Source organism: Mytilus edulis, chromosome 6 (genome assembly GCF_963676685.1).
Source record: "Mytilus edulis chromosome 6, xbMytEdul2.2, whole genome shotgun sequence".
NCBI classification, from domain to species: Eukaryota; Metazoa; Mollusca; class Bivalvia; order Mytilida; family Mytilidae; genus Mytilus; species Mytilus edulis.
In genome coordinates, this window is record NC_092349.1 from 74,077,856 (window position 1) to 74,098,348 (window position 20,493).

At 31.7% G+C, this 20,493-nt stretch overlaps 2 protein-coding genes across 2 annotated transcripts in view; both read right to left on the bottom strand.

The window, feature by feature from the left end:
• The window catches only part of LOC139528393 (electron transfer flavoprotein beta subunit lysine methyltransferase-like), an 83,296-nt gene extending 67,212 nt beyond the window's left edge, over positions 1-16,084 (bottom strand). The window contains exon 1 of the mRNA XM_071324365.1: positions 15,982-16,084. The gene's annotated coding sequence lies outside the window, so the exon portion shown is untranslated. The remainder of the gene's footprint in view (positions 1-15,981) is intronic.
• Positions 1,479-16,034, bottom strand: LOC139528392 (F-box/WD repeat-containing protein 8-like). Its single transcript, XM_071324362.1, has 11 exons — positions 15,392-16,034; positions 14,521-14,625; positions 13,002-13,166; positions 12,514-12,602; positions 10,960-11,132; positions 8,326-8,546; positions 7,534-7,773; positions 6,836-6,963; positions 4,939-5,112; positions 2,398-2,505; positions 1,479-1,713 (listed from the first exon to the last, which is right to left on the bottom strand). The coding sequence occupies exons 1-11, from the start codon at positions 15,896-15,898 to the stop codon at positions 1,572-1,574; spliced, it is 2,052 nt and encodes a 683-aa protein (XP_071180463.1). The 5' UTR covers positions 15,899-16,034; the 3' UTR covers positions 1,479-1,571.
• Positions 16,085-20,493: the final 4,409 nt, after the last annotated feature.

Genomic DNA, 20,493 nt, shown 5'->3' on the forward strand with positions numbered 1-20,493 from the left:
ATGTCAAACTGATACATGTTTTCAAATAAACTGATTAAAATACAAGGAATCCAAATGGCTACCATTTTATATATCATGTGTAAGATTTGATTGGATTAATTAGTGGTTTAACACCACTTTCAGGACTAATGGATTCAGTTTTTGTTGGTAAAGCAAGGAAGTGTGCAAGGAAGGAACCACCAAATGATCCAAATTGAAGTTATAAAAATTGAAAATCCTAGTCAATTCATAAGATGGAAGGTACCTGCCAGGTGCTGGTTTCAACTGAACAACCCATGTTACCATTATCTTATATAAAGACCAATAATATACACAATAAGAGAAATATATGAATAACTCATCAAATTTCCTAAGATACCTGGCTTATAATTCTATTAAGTACTGCATGTACATATTTGGTCAGACTGTCAGCCAAAACAGATCAAGATTGAAACCAGTTTTAACTTCACATTTATTATGTTTATTTCCATTACAGTATACTTGTATTTTGTATAAAACTTAAAATAAATTACAAATCATTTTCTGTAGATCCTTTTCTACTTCGAAAGTATGATAACAATACATTGAATAAAAACTTATGTGTGAATATTTGTTGTTTGTTAAAAAATAATTAAGTGGTTTTTTTTTTAAAGTATCTCTACGTACAATGTATAACAAAAATTGCAATAACATGGTCTATTAGTATGAAAAAAAACACTGCTTCTTTTTAAAATCTTGATTTCCATACAATTTTATGTTTTGATGAATATAATTATCTCAGTAAATATCTTAAAATGGTCAAACACTGTGTGACAATACTTCATATAGTCGCCAAAATTAGCAAATCTGTTCACCTTAATACAGTTGTCATACTAAAAGAGGCTGAAATAGTTCTTTGATGCCTCTTATGAGTACAGAGTTATGTCCCTTTTGTCATATCCACTCAAAGTACACAGAGACTTAGCTTGTGTCCACAATTCTTCTTCTCATAATTTATCATAAAGCATGGATAAGGTGATGTTATAATGAGAAGCTTCTGGTTCATCATATTTTGAGTGACAGATGTCTGGTACTACTCTGTAATACAGAAGCTATACTAAACTAGGCTGATTCCGCTTATGACTAAAGAGTTATGTCCCTTTATCATATCCACTCAATGTACACAGAGAATCTACAATTCTTCTTCTCATAATTTATCATAAGGCATGGCTAAGCTTATGTTACAATGAAAAGCTTCTGGCTCATCATACGTTGAGTGTCTTGTACTACTCTGTAATACAGAAGCTATACTAAACTAGGCTGATTCCGCTTATGACTAAAGAGTTATGTCCCTTTATCATATCCACTCAATGTACACAGAGAATCTACAATTCTTCTTCTCATAATTTATCATACGGCATGGCTAAGCTGATGTTATAATGAGAAGCTTCCGGCTCATCATATGTTGAGTGACAGATGTCAGGTACTCCTCTGTAATACAGATGCTATACTAAGCTAGGCTAAAATTGTTCTGTAATGCCTCTTATGACTAAAGAGTTATGTCCCTTTATCATATCTATTCAATGTACACAGAGAATCTACAATTCTTCTTCTCATAGTTTATCATAAGGCATGGCTAAGCTGATGTTATAATGAGAAGCTTCCGGCTCATCATACGTTGAGTGACAGATGTCAGGTACTCCTTGTGTCGTCTGGTCCACGGAGAAATCATAAATCTGGATAGAACCTCTGTATCTGTAATAAGAAAACCATTTGTTTTATGTTATGATCAAGTAAATTATAATGATGCTAAAGTACATTGTTTCCATTTACTTGAAAGATTGGAAATACATTTGAAAATACATTGCTTTTGTCTTCTTGAAATGCTGGAAATCCTCTTAATAATATGTGAAATCTTTTCAATTTAACGTTGTTTTCAAATTAAGCAATTTAAAAAGTAAACGGTAAAATGTTTACACATGCATGCTTGCAAATGCTTTTTGGGCACATAAGACAAAATAAAAGAGCAATTTAAAGAGGACAAAACAATGCTCTGATATAACACAACAATAATATTTCTCCATATTATTTGACCCTTTAAAGTGGAAAACAAAACTAGAATCTGCTTGCTATAAATGACAGAAATAAAATCTATCTAAAAGAGGGACGAAAGATACCAAAGGGACAGTCAAAACATGACCATAATTTATATATCCATTCTATACATTTTCATGACTTTACATCTTCATTCAAACTCTGTTAGCATGTCTTATTTGCCTTCTGACAGTTGTTTAGCAATGTAGTGTTATCATTGTGACTGTTAAAACAAACTGGTCAGCTATCTCTACACCTATCTAATGTAAGGTATTGAATTTTATCAATATTTTAAAAAAATGAAGCTATTAACAAAATTTACAAGTAATCATATATTTCTCCTACCTTCTGTGTGTAACACTTTCAAATTCATCCACAAAAGGCATCTTACTGGTTGGAACATTCCCTAATATCAATCTGTCTTTTGTAAAATGACAATGCTGCACTGGATGTCTAAAATAGTTAATAGGATTACAGTTAAATAAATTATAAAAACTTGTTGTAGTAAAATGGGATGTTTTAAACACGCTATATAAATAAAAAAAAATAAAGAATAACTATATTTTGTTTCAAAATATAAAAAAATTATTTGTACAATGCTTAGAAACAGGTAGAAATCAAGGCTGTGTGGAGCATTTCTATCAAGTTTTGAGCCTAGTTCGAATGAAATTAATGTTTTAGGCCAATGCATGGTTTCCCAAAAAATTGGATGCAACTCTTTTACACTTTTCAATATGAATATTTTGGTTAAAAATCAACAATTATGAATTTGGAGCTAATGAGGTAGAACTTCAGAGAATCTGCATTCTGTCATGACATCATGGATAAAATCATTGACATTGTAAACAAGACTGTCAGTAACTAAAGAAGCTGAGCTTTATAAGTTCAATTTAGTTTAAAAAACACCGTTACATAAAATAAGAATGTAACTTTTATTTTGTTGTTTCTATAATTGGGGCAATATGCGCAATTGTTTCAACACAGGCGGTAATGGTAAAGTTTTCTTCTGTAGCTCAGTCCATATTGTAAACTTGGATATGTTTGATGGCTCGTTTCCAAGCTGAGACATTTTCACATATGTGGTTAAATTTTCGGGTACGAAGTGTGATTCATTTTCCTGTATATTAGCATACCCCGAAAATCCTTTCGTGATGCGGCTCTTCATGGTAAAAAGTCCCTTTTTTCACACAATAATTTCTTTGAAAATTTAATACTTTGAATACATATAATAACTCCATAGTTTTACACATTTATTCTATGGTCCTATACTTTCCAGATCAACACAAATGGTTAAGCTAAGTCACTTGTTAAAAATTGAAACATGTCCAATATCACTACACAGAGATTTTTTGTTTACACACAACTTTTGTGTTCCTCAATTGGAGGCGCATTAGGGATATTGATCCAATTGTCTCATCCTAATGATTTGTGTTCATATTTCAAAAGGAAACACTGAAGTAAGAAAATAATGTTTTTGATGTTCTGGCCACTTACGTACCTATTTCTTAAATATTGTTAATTCAGAAATTTTTGTGATGTTTTAATTATTGCGAAATTTGCAACGTTAAAACGTTTTGCAAAAATATAAACTTGTATTTAAGTTTTGATAGCATTGTTTCTCTGCAGCATTACCTGAAATCGCAATAAATATCTACCAATTGTGTCCATTGATCAGTTGTCTAAATAGTTATTCAACATCATGTGTAATCATTTGCAAAAATAGCAAAGTGCATTTGATTTATTGATCTGGTTGATACTGTAATTTTCATTAGAGATGGTTCATCCTGCGCATTGCAGTTTCTTTAACCAATAACTAATAAATCTAACCACCATGCAATTCTAAGTTTACACTGCACATATAATTCATTCTCATCAAACAAACATAGTTTATAGCAATAGTTTATTTGCCAATTTCCAATTTGATTCTGTTACTGTATAGCGTGTTATTTTTGGGGGATGTTTATTTTCACTTATTTTGGCGGGTCAAGGAAAATTGTGAAATAAACTCCGCGAAAATTTATGCATACATTCAATACTATCTAATAGCTTAAGCATTATGTAAACTATCTATTTTTTTCCCGTTCGACGGATCAATAACTGTTTATGATAATTTAAACTTTAGGCCATTGTTTACTGGCTGTCAAGTGTTAATTAGGTTATTGATTACATCATAAAATAAATAATAATATAGGAGTGTAAGGTACGCTGTCAGGTATTTTATTCTTATTAATTATTGTCAAATTTATTGTCAAATTAATTGTCAAATTATATAAGAGTTGCAGGTCACTCATGATAATTAGTACATCAAAGGTCCGGTCAATTTCGTAACTAATCAACCGTAACATTTACAAGAAGTTTGTATACCTGTGACAAATAACTATGTACGATATTCTTATGATTAACTTTATCAAAATATAATCAATAAATAAGATGTCATGCAGGTAAAACAATCATTTAGCCATGACCCTTGTTTGTCAATTTTTACAAATTTTTAACTGCAACCATTTCAGTATCCGCCAAAATATTTAATTGGGATAAAAGAATCTGCCAAAATTTTTCGTATACTTTGTTGCCCCTAAATTGCGAAATTTTAATCCCGCGAAAATAACCTGCTATATGGTATTACACACTTTTAACACAAGTTGTTTCCCTTTGAAAATTGTAGATTGTTTCTAAACTATCCCATTTATTTAAATAAGAAGATGTGGTATGAGTGCCATTGAGACAACTCTCAATCCAAGTCACAAAGCGTAAACAGTAAACAATTATTGGTCAAAGTACGGCCTTAAGCAACAGAGATTTGGCTCACACCAAACAGCAAGCTATAAAGGGCCCCAAAATGACTAGTGTAAAACAATTCTAACAGGAAAACTAACAGTAAATTACCTGTTATGTATTTCCCAGAGTTTCTTTGTCATCCTTAGATCCCAGACTCTAACAAATCCATCATCACCACCTGATACAACCTTGATGTCATCCATCTGTACTGTGTTCACCTGGCTAGAGTGACCAGACAGTAAGTGGGTCATATTCTCTGATCTCAAGTCAAATACCCGTACTCTGTAAAAATTAGGTCAGAATGAGCAAACAATAATGTTTTACATTGGAACCTCAATATATATTTTTGTATTTCATTATCTTAAATGTTTTAATATTAACCTACAAATATTTTACTTTTTTCAATTGGCAACTGTTTTGAATGTGTATTTTTAAACATCAATTTTACAAATACAGTTTTTACAGAAATTGTTTATAAAGGTAACAAATTAAGGAATTGTCCTTCAAATCTGTCTCCTTGGTTGAATAAACTAATTGATGAATACTGTTTATCAATCACTGTATCTCTGATCAAGAAGGATAACTGAAGGAACACTCAAGAATTTCTTTTGTTTTCCTATATACCGGTAATATGTTTTTGAAATTGCACATGGTCATATGTTCCTGTACTGTATATGACATTACTGTATGAACCAAAATTAAGTGTAGGCTGCCATGATTTCTTTTCAGCAGGTTAAGTACTTTAAGCTTTCAATAACTGTGAGCATTCTTTAATATTGTATAATTTGTTATTTATTTTGTGTTTTCATTAAGGAGGCTCATGGGTACAAAAATTTCAGCAAAAATTTAAACCTTTATTTTTTTATTACAAATTTTATTTATTACACTATTTGTTATTATTTTATGATTTGGTACAAAAATCAACCAAAAAAAAAATCGATTCAGTTTGGCTCCTGATGACTTAAAATGTTTATATCGTTGAAAAAGCTCCAAATTATCTCCCTTTGGTACAAAAATGCCATTTTTTGGCATTAAATTTTAAATATCTTTTTTAACTCATCAGTGACCTATATTTTTTATTATTGTTTTCAAATTAGCTATACATAAACTAAATAATTGTAAAATTTATGCGATTTCTGTAATTAGGTTATTTTTTTATTTCGATATTGCCTCAATTTGCCTATTAGTTCAACAGAAAAAAAGGACTTTAACAAAAAAAATTCCGGAGGCAGATTGTGAGCTTAAATGAACGGTGACCCCATTTTTTTATTTCATCTTTCTATTAAGTATAGGATAAAGTTCATTTATAAAAAAATATAGCGAAATCCTATATTAGAAAAAAAAAATGATTTATACCCAGGAGCCCCCTTAATTAATAGAAAAACAAAGGATATTAAGTATTTCACCGTTACTTTTCCTATAGTGTTTTTTATCGTACATTTTGTTTATCAACTGTTTATGAATAAACGAGTGAAACTGCAAGCTACTGCTCACAGATGATACCACCATCCAAATACTTGATGGTAAACAGGAAGTTGTTGAGTGATGAATCTGAAAATGCATCACACGGTATAGCTGACTTGTATAAACCCTGAAACCAAATTTCAGAAATCCTAATGATGTAGTTTTTTAAAGTTTTTTTTTAAAGTGGGGATTTAAAAAGGTGGAAGATTGAAATCTTAAAAAACTTCTTTAACCCAACTACTTTTCATTTTCATGTTTTAATTCATATCAAAACATGTTGACAACCAGTTTAAAATTTAAATAGATGGTGAAATGTAAAAGATGTAAAAACAGTAAACTAAAATGAAGTTATGAAGATAAAGATAAAGATAAATATATAAAATCAAACAAGTAACAAAACTGAAAAGTTAGTAATAGATGATACATTTTGATAGGAATTATCATAAGAGAAAAGAAAGAACTCCAAAAACATTCAGTGGCAAATATTACATGTATATCGAGACGAGAATATGTAAAGCTTTACAAAGTGTATTCTAATTACCTTCTATCCCCACTACCAGTGGTCATCATATTGTCTGGACTGTCTGCTATATTGACACAAGTAACTGTCCAGGTGTGGTTGTATAGAGTGGACACTAGTTTACCACTGTTAGCATCATACACTTTTACCTGAGAGAAACAAAGTACATTTTTTTCTAATAAATTAACAAGTTTTATGCATTTTGTAATTTTCAGAATTATAATTGATTCACTAATTCAAATATGAACAGATTTATCATTTTGGCTTGTGTTATAATTGAACTTTATCAGCCAGAGTGGAATTGAAAAAAAGTTTTTAGTGATTCACACAACTTGAAAAGGAAAGGTCATCATACAAGTATTAATTTTTCCTTTCAAGGGACATAACTCAAAGAAATCTAGAGAACAACAAGTTTAGGTCTGATCTACGTATTTCTGTTTATGATTTCATAGATCTTTTCTGTTCCTAACCTTCTTTGAATTACTCTTTTACTGTAATTTATTGGAAATAAGATGCCAAATTCTGTTTCAGAGTACACATTTTCGAAAAAATAAAATATACACAAAAATGTGTACCAACTAAAATAAATTAATACACCATATTGTAACAGAAATAATTTAAATATGCATGATAAAGATGGAAGAAGTTAATGTTTATTTTTCTAGAAAAATAATTTACCAATCTCATTTTCACAAAATAAAATTAATTTAAATGTTTACCCTGTAAGGATCTATTGCTCCTCCATAGGATCCTAATCCTACAGCCACTTGTGATGGTGACGACCTTACATCCATACAGGTCACAGGTGAGCCAATCACATTGTGGATGTTGGTCACATGACTGAAAATATCAGCATTGCTGTCTTCTGTTTTATATACATTCACATGGAATTTTGTGGCTATCACAAGTTGTGGTTTGCTATAAGTACTTGGTTCCTCCAAAATTGCTGATGCAGAAATCTACAAAAATTACATAAAAATAAATAATCTATGAAAAATGCTCCCTTTTCAGTACATATATATATGTGTCACTTAAAATATGACATTTATTTTTTATCTGCTTCAAAATTAATTGATTGAAGTTAAACATTTATGGAAAAGAGTCCTGACTTAGAATGCTACTATTATAAATTTTAAACTCTGTATATTTAAGATTGATTATTTGATTAGTGTGTAATGCCACTTTAAGGCACTATTTATTGGTGGTCAGTTTTAATTTGTAGTGGAAGCTGATAATTTATTCTACTATACAATTTAATTTTATTCCTGAACACAAAAGTTAGCTACAGAAAAAATCATCCCATGAATGAACTATGAAATTATGAATTAATCTAAAGCCTAAAAGGTCTATACATTTTTCACAAAAAGTTACTTGTTTTCTGATTTTATTAATGAAACTGAATGCCATGTGATTTTATCCATATACAGTAAGTGATTTTATTTAGCATCAAACTAAAATAAAAGATTAAACATTTCCCACACCCTATTTCACACAATATGCATACAACTTACATGATCCATAATATTGATAGCTCTTGTCTTCGTAAATCCTTGTTCTGTACATTCCTGACAGATATGTACAAAACTGATATCTTTTGGACCACTGATTGTATATACTAAATCTGAATGTTGGGCGATGCCCACTGCTCTTAATCCACGTCTATCATTACATTCTATCACATGAACAGGTACAGTGCAATCTCCTCCATCTGTTTTCCAGATGTCAACATTGCCTGAAAAAAAGAATCATTGTATTATCAACATCGTCAAAACATGAAAAAAACATACATATTCAAAACAACTCAAATGTCACTTTGGTTAAAACACACAGAATTATCCACAAAATATAGTACTTGAACTTTGTAGAACTGCTACTTCAGAAATTATTGCGATGTTTTTATTATTGCAAAAAATGTGACAGTATCAGTATTGCAACGATCAATAAACAGCTGGAAACGACTTCAGATGTCTAACCCTGAAAAGTTGGGGCAAAAATGGACACAATATTCACTCCTATGACAGGTCTGAATTTGGACTGTAATAAGATCTTTAACACATAATAGATTTCTGACACAGAATAACTGTAGTCAAAGAACTTCAAATTGGTTATATGATTTGAATTTATATTCAATTTTTTGCTTTTGTGCAATACACTATGCTGTTGCGAATTGCCCCCCCCCCCCCTTACAAAAAATCATTTTACCTTGTTTGTTTGCTTTGTTTGTCCCCCTCCAATTTTTTTCATCTCCCCCTTTCCCTTATTATTTGCAACCATAATTACCCATCTAAATACATCATAAAAGTTTTTAAAATATAAAATGACATATACATAGTCATGGCAAAAATTAATATTAATTAATAGTTACTGCTAAAAATAAATTGACAGCTAATCACCTCAAGACAATCATCATTTCTTAATAATTAATTTACAAGCAGTGTAAGGGAGGTAATCAAACATTGTTCTTTAAATTGATTTGGATTACCTCCTTTACACTGCTTTTAAATTGTCTCAATTGTCCTTTAACCAGAAAAACCTTTGTTTTCCCCCTATTTTGCCCCTAATTCCTAAATGGTTTGAGCCATAACCCCCCAAAGTCAATCCTAATCATCCCTTTGTAGAATGGAAAATGATGGTATAATTTCAGAGAGATTCATACACTTTAACACAAGTTATTGTCTGGAAACTACAACCAGATGCTCCACATGGCGCAGCTTTATACGACCGCAGAGGTCGAACCCTGAACAGTTGGGGAAAGTATGGACACAACATTCAAGCTTGATACAGCACTGAATTTGGATTGTGATTAAATAGTTGACACAACATAGGTTTCTGACACAGAATGAATGTGGTCTAAGAACTTAAACTTAAAAAATTTTAAATTGGACATTTACCTATTATGGTCCAATATCCAAAATCTAAATATATGGTTAGATTCAGCATATCAAAGAACCCCAAGAATTCAATTTTTGTTGAAATCAAATAAAGTTCAATTTTGGACCCTGATTTGGACCAACTTGAAAACTGGGCCTATAAGCAAAAATCTTAATACATGTTTAGATTCAGCATATCAAAGAACCCCAAGAATTCAATTTTTGTTGAAATCAAAGTTTAATTTTGAACACCGATTTGGACCAACTTGAAAACTGGGCCCATAATCAAAACTCTAAGTAAATGTTAAGATTCAGCATATCAAAGAACTCCAAGAATTCAATCTTTGTTAAAATCAAACAAGTTTAATTTTGGACCCTTTGGACCTTAATGTAGATCAATTTGAAAACGGGACCAAAAAATTAAGAATCTACATACACGGTAAGATTCGGCATATCAAAGAACCCCAATTAATCAATTTTTGATGATATCAAACCAAGTTTAATTTTGGACCCTTTGGGCCCCTAATTCCTAAACTGTTGGGACCAAAACTCCCAAAATCAATCCCAACCTTCCTTTTGTGTTCATTAAACCTTGTGTTTAAATTTCATAGATTTCTATTTGCTTATACTAAAGTTATTGTGCGAAAACCTAGAAAAATGCTTATTTGGGCCTAATTCCTAAACTGTTGGGACCAAAACTCCAAAAGTCAATCCCAACCTCCCTTTTGTGGTCATAAACCTTGTGTTTAAATTTCATAGATTTCTATTTTCTTAAACTAAAGTTATAGTGCGAAAACCAATGTGTCTTCGGATGACGAGGTCGACGCAGCCAACGTCATACCAATATACGACCGCAAAATTTTTTTGCGATTGTATAAAAATGCATATTTGGGGCCCCTTTTTAGGCCCCTAATTCCTAAACAGCTGGGACCATAACCCCCAAAATAAATCCCAACCTTCATTTAGTGGTTATAAACCTTTTGTCAAAATTTTATTGATTTCTATTTACTTATACTAAAGTTATTATCCTGAAATCATCTGTCTTGGGATGTCACTGAGGATGACAACATGATACCAATATACGACCAAAAATATCTTAATTTTTGGGGTCGTATAAAAATAGCATTCATAATTTCTGTAGTGATTTTCCTTCATAAAATTTTTGCAATTATGAATTATAAATGCAAACATCTATTTCTAAATTTACAGTAAATTAAAATTTCTATGCACTTTGTTTCATTTGTCCACTAGTCATGTGATTACTTTAGTTCCTACCATGTCTGTATGCAGCAACAACAAATGTAGGGGACACGCCCACATGAGTCACATGATTAGGAATAGTTCCACCTTCTGTGTTTTCATCAATGACCAATGAGGTGTTAGATGGTTGGTACAAACAATCAAACTGTTCTGAAACATTCCATAACTTTACATCCCCATTGGTATACCTGCAAGGACATCAAATATTACAACAAGAGAAAACCATTTGAGGTGAAAAAAGAAATATATTTCATTGGATTGGATTTATTTGCTAAATCAATATAGTATTAGAAATACCAATAATAACATGAATAAAGTACAATTATCTCTATTTTACGAAACTTCCCTTTTCATCACAGTAGAGTGATATTATCAGATTATTACATGGCATTTTTCATATCGCATGTATTATCAGCCCTAGGTTCAATATCAGCCCAAGAGCCGCATGGCTCGAGGGCTGATAATACATGCGATATGAAAAATGACATGTTATGATCTTTTTATCATATGCTTCAACAAAGGAAAATAATAACCGCTAGAATCATAATTGATCCTTTTACGTGGTTACCAAATAGAAGTTCAAAGAGTGAAAAGTTCACGGACGTCAGACTCCTAATTTACTTCATTGGATATGAAATCTTTCTATCATATACCTCAACAGAGAAGAAACATATTTTAATATGGACGAATCGACAAAATAAATAATTCAACAATATATATAATGAACACTGTTTGGAAAAGTCAACTTTTTTTAAGCAACTTTCTAAATTATGTTTGAAACTTTTTTAAAAATACAATTTTTTTAATAATTTGTTTGTTTCTTTTTTTGTTTTTTTTACTAATTATTTTACACAATATACTCTCAAGTATCCAAATATTGTTTTGTACACTTCTTTGTAAATTGATGTTTTTCACTGAAAACATTGCATTAAGGTGTATTTTCCGGAATTTGCCGAATATCACTGGTGTGCCATGCAATAACGTTACAGAAAGGTATGTGATAACAATCAAAGCATGTGATAAACTTTTGATATCAGCCCGCTAAGCACCGATTCCAAAAATGTGGAATTTACGTTAATTTAATGCTATTATCACACAGTAAAAATTAAATGTTATTTAGTCTAAGTATATGATAAGAAAGATTATAGCTAGAAACTAAAGGCAATCATGATTTTGTCAATGAAATCAACAACATCGCCATATGTAAAATAGTAATAAACAGATAATCATTGGTCATCTCAACTTGATTGCTTTTCTAACTTTTGCCTTACGGACTCAAGCGAGAAAATTAAACTATAATCTATACCAAAAAAATATCATTCCAATTTAAAGATATTCAAATTACCATAAACTTATTCAGTAAAACACCAAGCCAAGAAAAGGTGTTATATGATTGTTTTCAATTTTATAAAAGTGTACTGCTCTGTATGCTACTTTATAAAACAATGTCCTTCTGACAACCCTAAACAAAATTATATACATTTTTATAAACAAAATAAATAAAATTCTAATTTTATCATGTCTAACATCCCAATATGTTTATGTTCTATTTAATGAGGAAATAGTTACCCAGCTACAATATTATCACCAGAAGAATTAACTGCACATAATATTCCACCTGGAATATGCTGTAACTGTGTAAAACTTCCCAATCTGTTCTGAAACACACAATTATATATTTTCATGACTTAAAAATTCTTTAAAATAAAATTTGAATTGTACAGGATGTTCTAGTTTTTACTATATGTCAGATATTTGATAATATCCTCTGGTTTTATCCATGTAAAAAAATAAATTGCATTCTAACCACCAAATTTTCTTTTTATAATTTCATTTCATATAATTTAAAAGGCCATAAATAACCATCTTATAAAATTCTTGTTATTTCTTCATATTGTTTGAAGAAAAAAGAAGTGCCAATGTTTAATGTATATATTAGAGATAACCATTTCCTGTCAAATTTTTAACGCTTGTATCTGGAAAAACAATGACACTGACCTTAACTTATTGCTTTTTCTATGTCTGACTTTAGTTTATAATAATTATTATATATGTACCTTCCAATTATATACAAGTCTTCTTTCCTGTTCAATATGATGTCTAACTACAGTCTTCCACTTGGATTTATCTACAGCATCTGTATCTTGTTCATAACCAAGCTTGTGACAAATTCTATTCCATAATAACTCATCATCTGCTAAACTTTTCCAACTCTTTGAAACCTAAAATAACAAACCATGAGTAAACTATTAAAGTCATTAAGGAAATTGACAACACAAAAAATATTAAATAATCAATGTGTGTCATGTGTCTTATAAATAAAGTAGATATACATATAGAGTAAACATCAACACAGAAGTAAACCAAAAACAAAATCAGCCTTGTATCAACATCCTGGTTTTAACAAAAGTATATATTTGTATCTGAAACAAAAAAAAATATCATTAGAGGTTTATCATGTTTATACATTGTATACATGATATACAGCAAGGGTCCAGAAACAGTCATATTTGCCAATCTTGTCCTAAACTGAAAGTATTTTGTCCTAAACGTGTAATTGGGATTTAGGTCAAATTCTATTTTTCAACAGAAATAATTTCGGTCATTTCTTGGAGATCGAGTTTCAAAATCACCATTTTGAAGATGTTTTTGTTTTGTTATCGATTTTATATAATTAACCTGCCACTCCAGTAGAGTGTTATAATCCTGAGGGCCCTCCTAATAACTATATTTAATGCCTCGGGGAGCTATTGGCTAATGATTGCTAATCTCTTTACCTGTGTTTTTAATTCACACCTGGTTATTAATCACAAGCTCTGAACTAATATTATAAAGAAATTAAAATTCCATACCAACTGTCTTCGTTATTTAATTACTTTTCAGCTTAGACAATTGTCAATTATGATTTATTTGAAAAAGTATTTTTTCACTACTAACACACGTGCTTTGTTTACCATGTAATATGCTTGCTTGAAATGCCCTTCCGCAGATTAGACACTAAATCGTAAATTTAAAATGATTTTATGCTAAATAAAGCAAGTGCAACTATTTTCATTAATATTCTTACACTTTAAAAGGTAAAATATTAAAAAGCTGATGATTTCCTGTGAATTTGATAAAAAATACTATTCCCGGAAATTAGTCTTTACATTTGGTTTAAATATCGACTTCAGAATCGAAAAAACATAAGCGATGACAGAGAAAATTATCGTTTTGAGTCAATAAAATCATTTTATTTTTAAACAGTTGCCTTCCCTTAATTGCTCTTGACCGATTTTAGGAAAATGGTAGGATAAATCATGAAGTAAATGCGATGCAACAGTAAACAAGTTCGTTGATGCTACGAGTATGAGCATACTGAGTAATGAGATATAAAATTTGGTATTCGTTGAACATTTAATTTCGTGTTTCATCTGTTGCCACGAAATCCACGAAAATTGTCCACAACAATGTCCAACAAATTATAATGAATCCACAGTATCAGGATGAAAATTTTTCTAATTTCAAATTTTACACCAGGTGCCAACCATATAATAACTACATATAAATATACATGATATCATTCATTGCACTCACCTGAGAACATCTGCACAAGTCTTTGAGATCAAGAGGTTCAAATATTTTTATTGCAACCTCCCTTGGGACTGTCAGATCAAAAAATGGAATTTCATTTATTTCATCCTAAAATAGAAATTAATAAATTAAAAACAACAGCAAATTGATTTTTATTACAACTCCAATTTGGTAATCAGTTCAGACATGTTAGAAGACAAAAAAAACTGTTGATTCTTTTCTATTACCTTCTTCTTGTCTCTGTATGAGTCTCCTTTAATTAGGAGCACCACCATGAGTTATGGCGTAAAAAGGAGGACATTTGGAGCCTGTATCTGTACAGATTAGTGTGAGCATTTGCCTACCCAATTCCCCAGCCAGGCTGTGACGGGTCTTATTACCAGAAAGTTAACCTTCCCCAAACATAATATAATGCAATAAAATAAAACATACTAAACTCACACACTCATCTGATTCGATCAGTCCTCAAAGTATAAAAAAGTGCAAAACTATATACATAAAATGGAACAAGGTCAGCTTGGATGCCCAACAAATGCTGTGGCAAAATACGCTAAAATAGTAATGAGGAATCGGTTAGGACAAAATACATATCAAAACCGACACTTTACCATAGAAGCATGTTTATATAAAATATGAAAATGCTATTTGATGAAATTTGCAAGACAATCAATTTTGATGTTTGGTTTCAATTCTACGTTGTTGTGAGAACTAAGATTTATATATAGGAAAATGTTAACATTTCCTCCAATGGAAATCAAATTCTATTGGTGTATCAGCATTATTCATAGTATTGGAAATATATATATATATAAATGTAGATTATGTAACACTGACAAATGTTGTATATTCATTAACTCTATAAAAAATATCTTACCAAATCAGCAATAAACAAGTCTAAATAGCTCTCTTTATCAACCTCCTTTCGACCTTGTTTATTGGAAAAGATGTCTTTCACGTCTTCCTTTCTGAATGCATCATATTTTCTTTTCTTCTCACAGGTGCTTGTCACTTTAGTATTTGATAATAACTCTCTTTCCGGACTACAACTTTGTTTGATGTTATCTTTTGAATTAAGAAGACCATCAACTATTTGGAATGGGTAGAACTGAGTGTTGGTTTTATGTTCTTTATTTTGTTTATTGACAAATAAACAAGTATGGCACTTGTTATTTTCCCTAAAAGCTGGGTGAACTCTGCACTCAGAACAATTTGTTGGATTGGAATTCGAGGTATTAGATATATTTTCTGGGAGGACAATATCGATTGCTAATGTAGGAGCAACAGCTATTGAACTTTGTCCTCTTTTATCTGGAATGACATTACTCCCTTGAAGTTCGTTTTTCCATTCAGTTCGGAACTTTTCAAGGTCATTTGATGCCATGCTATGTGAGTATGAAATATAAAGTTAACAGTGCATATGTATAGTTAAACTTTCAACGGGTCAAACTCTAATAGATAACATACTTCAATGTACAGCTGTACATGTGATACTGTAACGTTTGTTTACGTTCGTCTCGGAAGCTCTCTAATTCTTCATAAAAGTTCGATCAATCCGAAAAGACTTTTTAGGTCTGCCCTATTACCATATGAAAATTTAGAAAAATTCAGACAACTATTTCCGTAAATTATAAGACCGCATGATACAAATATTATGAAGGTCTTTGTGGGATTATCAGAATAGAAAATAATGGAAAAAAATAACATGTAGACAAAAATGTACAAGCGTGGTCTAGTGGTTAAGACCGATGGCTACAGTGCTGAAGGTCCCGAGTTCGATTCTCACTCGGGGTGCTAAAAATATCAGCACATCAGAAGGGTAATTTTCACCCTCTCACACACATCTCTGGTACCCAGACCGGAGTTTAAACTAGAATGGGTACTTTGGGGGCCTCGGTTGGTCAAAGTTGTCCCTTACTTTGACCTGGAGATCAATCTTCTGATATCTCTCTGGTTTGTCTGTTTTCCACCGAGTGGCCCGGTGGTTCTCTCCGAGTACTTCGGCTTCCTCCACCATAATAACAGACTGCCCGGTGTCCTAGCACTCCCTTTGTGTTGGGTGGGGATTGATTGTCCTTGTAAAAATAATTGTCGTATAAACATACGTTAGTGACACATCTCCATTAATCCCGTTAGGGAGTGTACATGGATGCCACTGTACCCTCGCAGTTTTCGAGGGGTTCTTCGGATATCGGAGGCATTTACCAGTACATACATACATACATACATACAAGCCAAGACAGGAATATGACAGTTGTTTTCGTTTGATGTGTTTAAGCTTTTGATTTTTGCCATTTTATAAGGGACTTAAAATTTCCTTGGAGTTCGGTATTTTGTGTAATTTTTGATTTATAATAAAAAATATTTTACCTTTTTTTCTTCAAAATTTCACTGTTAAATTTGATTTGAGCTTCATTGGGATGTAAAATTCAGCACCCAATCGTAACTACTCGGCCATTCTCGCTACGCAGTACAATAGCCTCGTATGCACTACGGAGAAATTCTTCTTAAATTGTTGGCCGGAATTGTAGTGATCCGCGACACAAAGAAGTTCTATCCTCCAGGTGGCGCTATAATTTGGTTACATATCACAGTAATCAAGAACTTTAACTCTGCCAAATATTTTGGCGCGAAAGAAGGAGCAAAGTAAATAAGTAATGGTAAAAAATTTGTACCATTCCAGTCGAAAAAATATAAAATTCAATCAGATCGGAAAATTTTCCGGACAGGAGCAAGTTAAATCAGTAGTGGTAAAAAAAATGTACCAGTCCAGTCGAAAAAATATAATTTTGAATCGAATCGGAAAATTTTCCGGACAATGATTCCTCCGCCTAATGCATACGAGGTTATTTCTTCGTGCAACCAGAAAGGCCGAGTTGTTCCGATTGATTCAGCACCAACAATCCATTTGCATGTTTGCAAGTGGAGACATGTGCTGGCTTTGCTCTAGTTACAAACAAAAGTAGATAGTACTGGGGTGCTGGTTTTGAGATGTAGATGAATCAACAATATTTCATATTACAATTTTCCCCCGTATCTTCTCCTTAAAATGTATTTTAATCGGCATTGTTTTACATGAAGCACGTGTAGAGATTAATACTTTTACAAAAATCATTTTAAAGGAAGAAGGTAATTTCCCTGTTAATATTTTTTTTTCTTTCAATAAACAATTTTTTTGATTAAAAAATAGCCATGGCACTTGTTATCTTGTTATCTTAACTTTTTACCCATTAGCTTCGCAGTATTAATTAGAGGATAGGCGGATTTCTCTTAACCCTAACCCTAACACATCATAACCTATCGTACTGACATAGATTATTTAACTACGAATTTGATTGAATACGACATGACAGATTGAAATGAACACAGCATTGACATAATAAAAGTATCAAACACAATACAACATTTAAAACCAACACATAGACTAAGTTAGTAAAATCATGGATAACTTGTATTTGTTGATGTCACAATCAAGAAAAATGGGTCGGGATTTTAGGCACGAAAAGTGAAGAATATCCGTGGTCATCTATATCACAGATATATTCCATACAGCAAATCAAATTATGATGGTGTCCGTTATTAAATCATCACTGAAAGAATTACTTACTTTTTACATTTAGGAGCCTTGATACAATAGCTTCGAATTCCTTGTAAGCAATAATGCTCCATCGAAGAAATCATAAAGTAGAACGCAAGCTAAGGATATGTATTCCTACAGGAATGTAGCTTGCTACATAACATAGAAAGTTCAAAATGGAGTAATTAAAATTATTTTCTTTGCCTTAAATTTAGCTCTCAGCGAACCTTCATTGTGAATATCTAGGTATAAGTTTTTATCATATAGTATAAACTTGAGAATGGAAATAGGGAATGTGTCAAAGAGACAACAACCCTACCAAAGAGCAGAAAACAGCACAAGGCCACCTATAAAGATCTTCAACACTATGTGAGAAAATCACGCACACAAAGGCAGGCTTAGACCTATTTGTATATGTGATTTGTCTGTTTCAAGTTTGAAAGGATCAAGTGTGAATTATTCAGCGAGAAGGATCGTCGTTATAATGTGAGATGAAATAATAGATCATATCAGAAGAAAATGACCTCAGTCAATTGGTTCCCACATAAATTCCGACTAACTGTTAGAAAACACGTCCTCCAAACGTATCAAAAATGTGGTCAGTAATAAAAATCAAGCATCGTAATGATTATTGTCAGTTTCACAGTACTCAGTGTTTTTGTGTGAGGATTTATCTCTAGCTTCATGAAACCTAAAACAAAATATTCGTATCTGTGTTGACAATTTTAATCATTTTTAAATCTTTCTTTGTAGGAACTAATTGGTAAGTTGTAAATTTGTTGGGCACAAGATGTTTGCGCTTTTTTTTAACCTGTAACACGATATGACATCTGCGCTCCACAGACTGTGGTCATCTGCCCTTTAAATTTTGATACAATTGTAGTAAAATTCGCACTGACACCGTCTTAGTTTAAACATATTTGTTTATAGGGAATTGGGAAAACAAGTTATTTCAACTTATATCAATCCCTTTCCACTTTGCGGGTGCGAGTGTTGTCTTGTAGCGGCATTAGCCTACTCTTTTTCGAAATCTACAAGGGTATCTTTTACGTGCAAGCTGAGATATGGCTCTCTCTTAACATGGGTCAGCCATTTAACGTCCCCTTCCGACGGACTAGAATCGATTCCTTCGAAGACCATACTCGTAAATGATGTCAAGGGAGACACAGTCTCAAACATTAGAGTATAAAAATATAGAGACAAGTACAGGAAAAAATGTTTATGTCACGATGGATTTTTACCGTTGAACAACAGTCGGCTTATAATATTAGCATTCGTTATATATTGACGAACAGACATGTCAGTCAAGAAATGAAAAAAAGAGACTAGAATCTATAATACTAAAATTACGAGGTCCAATTTGTCAGCCGTCATCGGGTAAAAACGACAAATCAAAGAATTCAACTCTATATATAACTAATATAGGACAATGGTGTAGATTAAAAATTACACCACTCCAGACCCTTTTGTTTTCCACATAATTAATATTGCCAATAATTAACAAGTTCCGGGTCGAATCCGATACCGATACCAATAGTATATTCACCTGTCAGCTATTACCTTATCTGTACGTTCCGCATTTGACAGGCGCACCACCAAACGGTGTATTTAGGATTTTACTATATATACGGGTCATAATCAAAGGGCTGACACTACTAAATTCAATCATTGTCAAATTGTTCCCTATTGTAGTTTTATTCAGCAATCAGCAAGACTTTCTAAGATAACTAATATAGGACAATGCTGTTGATTAAAAAATACTCCATTCCTGGATAGCCAGGACCTTTTGTTTTCCAAATAATTAATATTATTATAAATAACTGATAAGTTCCAGGTCGACGGGTTCAAACAGAAAGATTTGAAAGCAGAGAAAACTTTTTATCTTATAATCGACATGACTTTATCAGATGACAATACTAATTACTAAAATAAGGCTTAGGCATAGTTATATACTTTAATTCAGCCACGGACCCGCGATATCACGGGTGTGTACTTGTATATAATAAAAATGAGGGGAAAATACCAGTCAGGACAGATTACAAAAGCAAAATTGTTTATTTCTTGGGCTTCAGATATTAGGCGAAAACTGGCCTGTGATAACTTTATGTGTCTTTGGTGTCTTCATAATGTCAAATGTTCACTTTTAGGTATACATATAACTATATCAATGCGCTATAAAATTATTTTTAAACGCGAATGTGTTATAGAATGTTTAACTTTTAACCATAAAGAAATATTGTAAAATCGCAAATGTCTTATGAATTGAAGCGCGAATGTACATTAAAAAAAGTGCAAACGTCCCGATTTGAAGCCAGTGAGTTCATGGAGAAGAACAAAACGTCTCCGAAAATGATAATAAAGAACTGAGGATCATTCAAATCGAGAAAAAAAATAACTTTAGT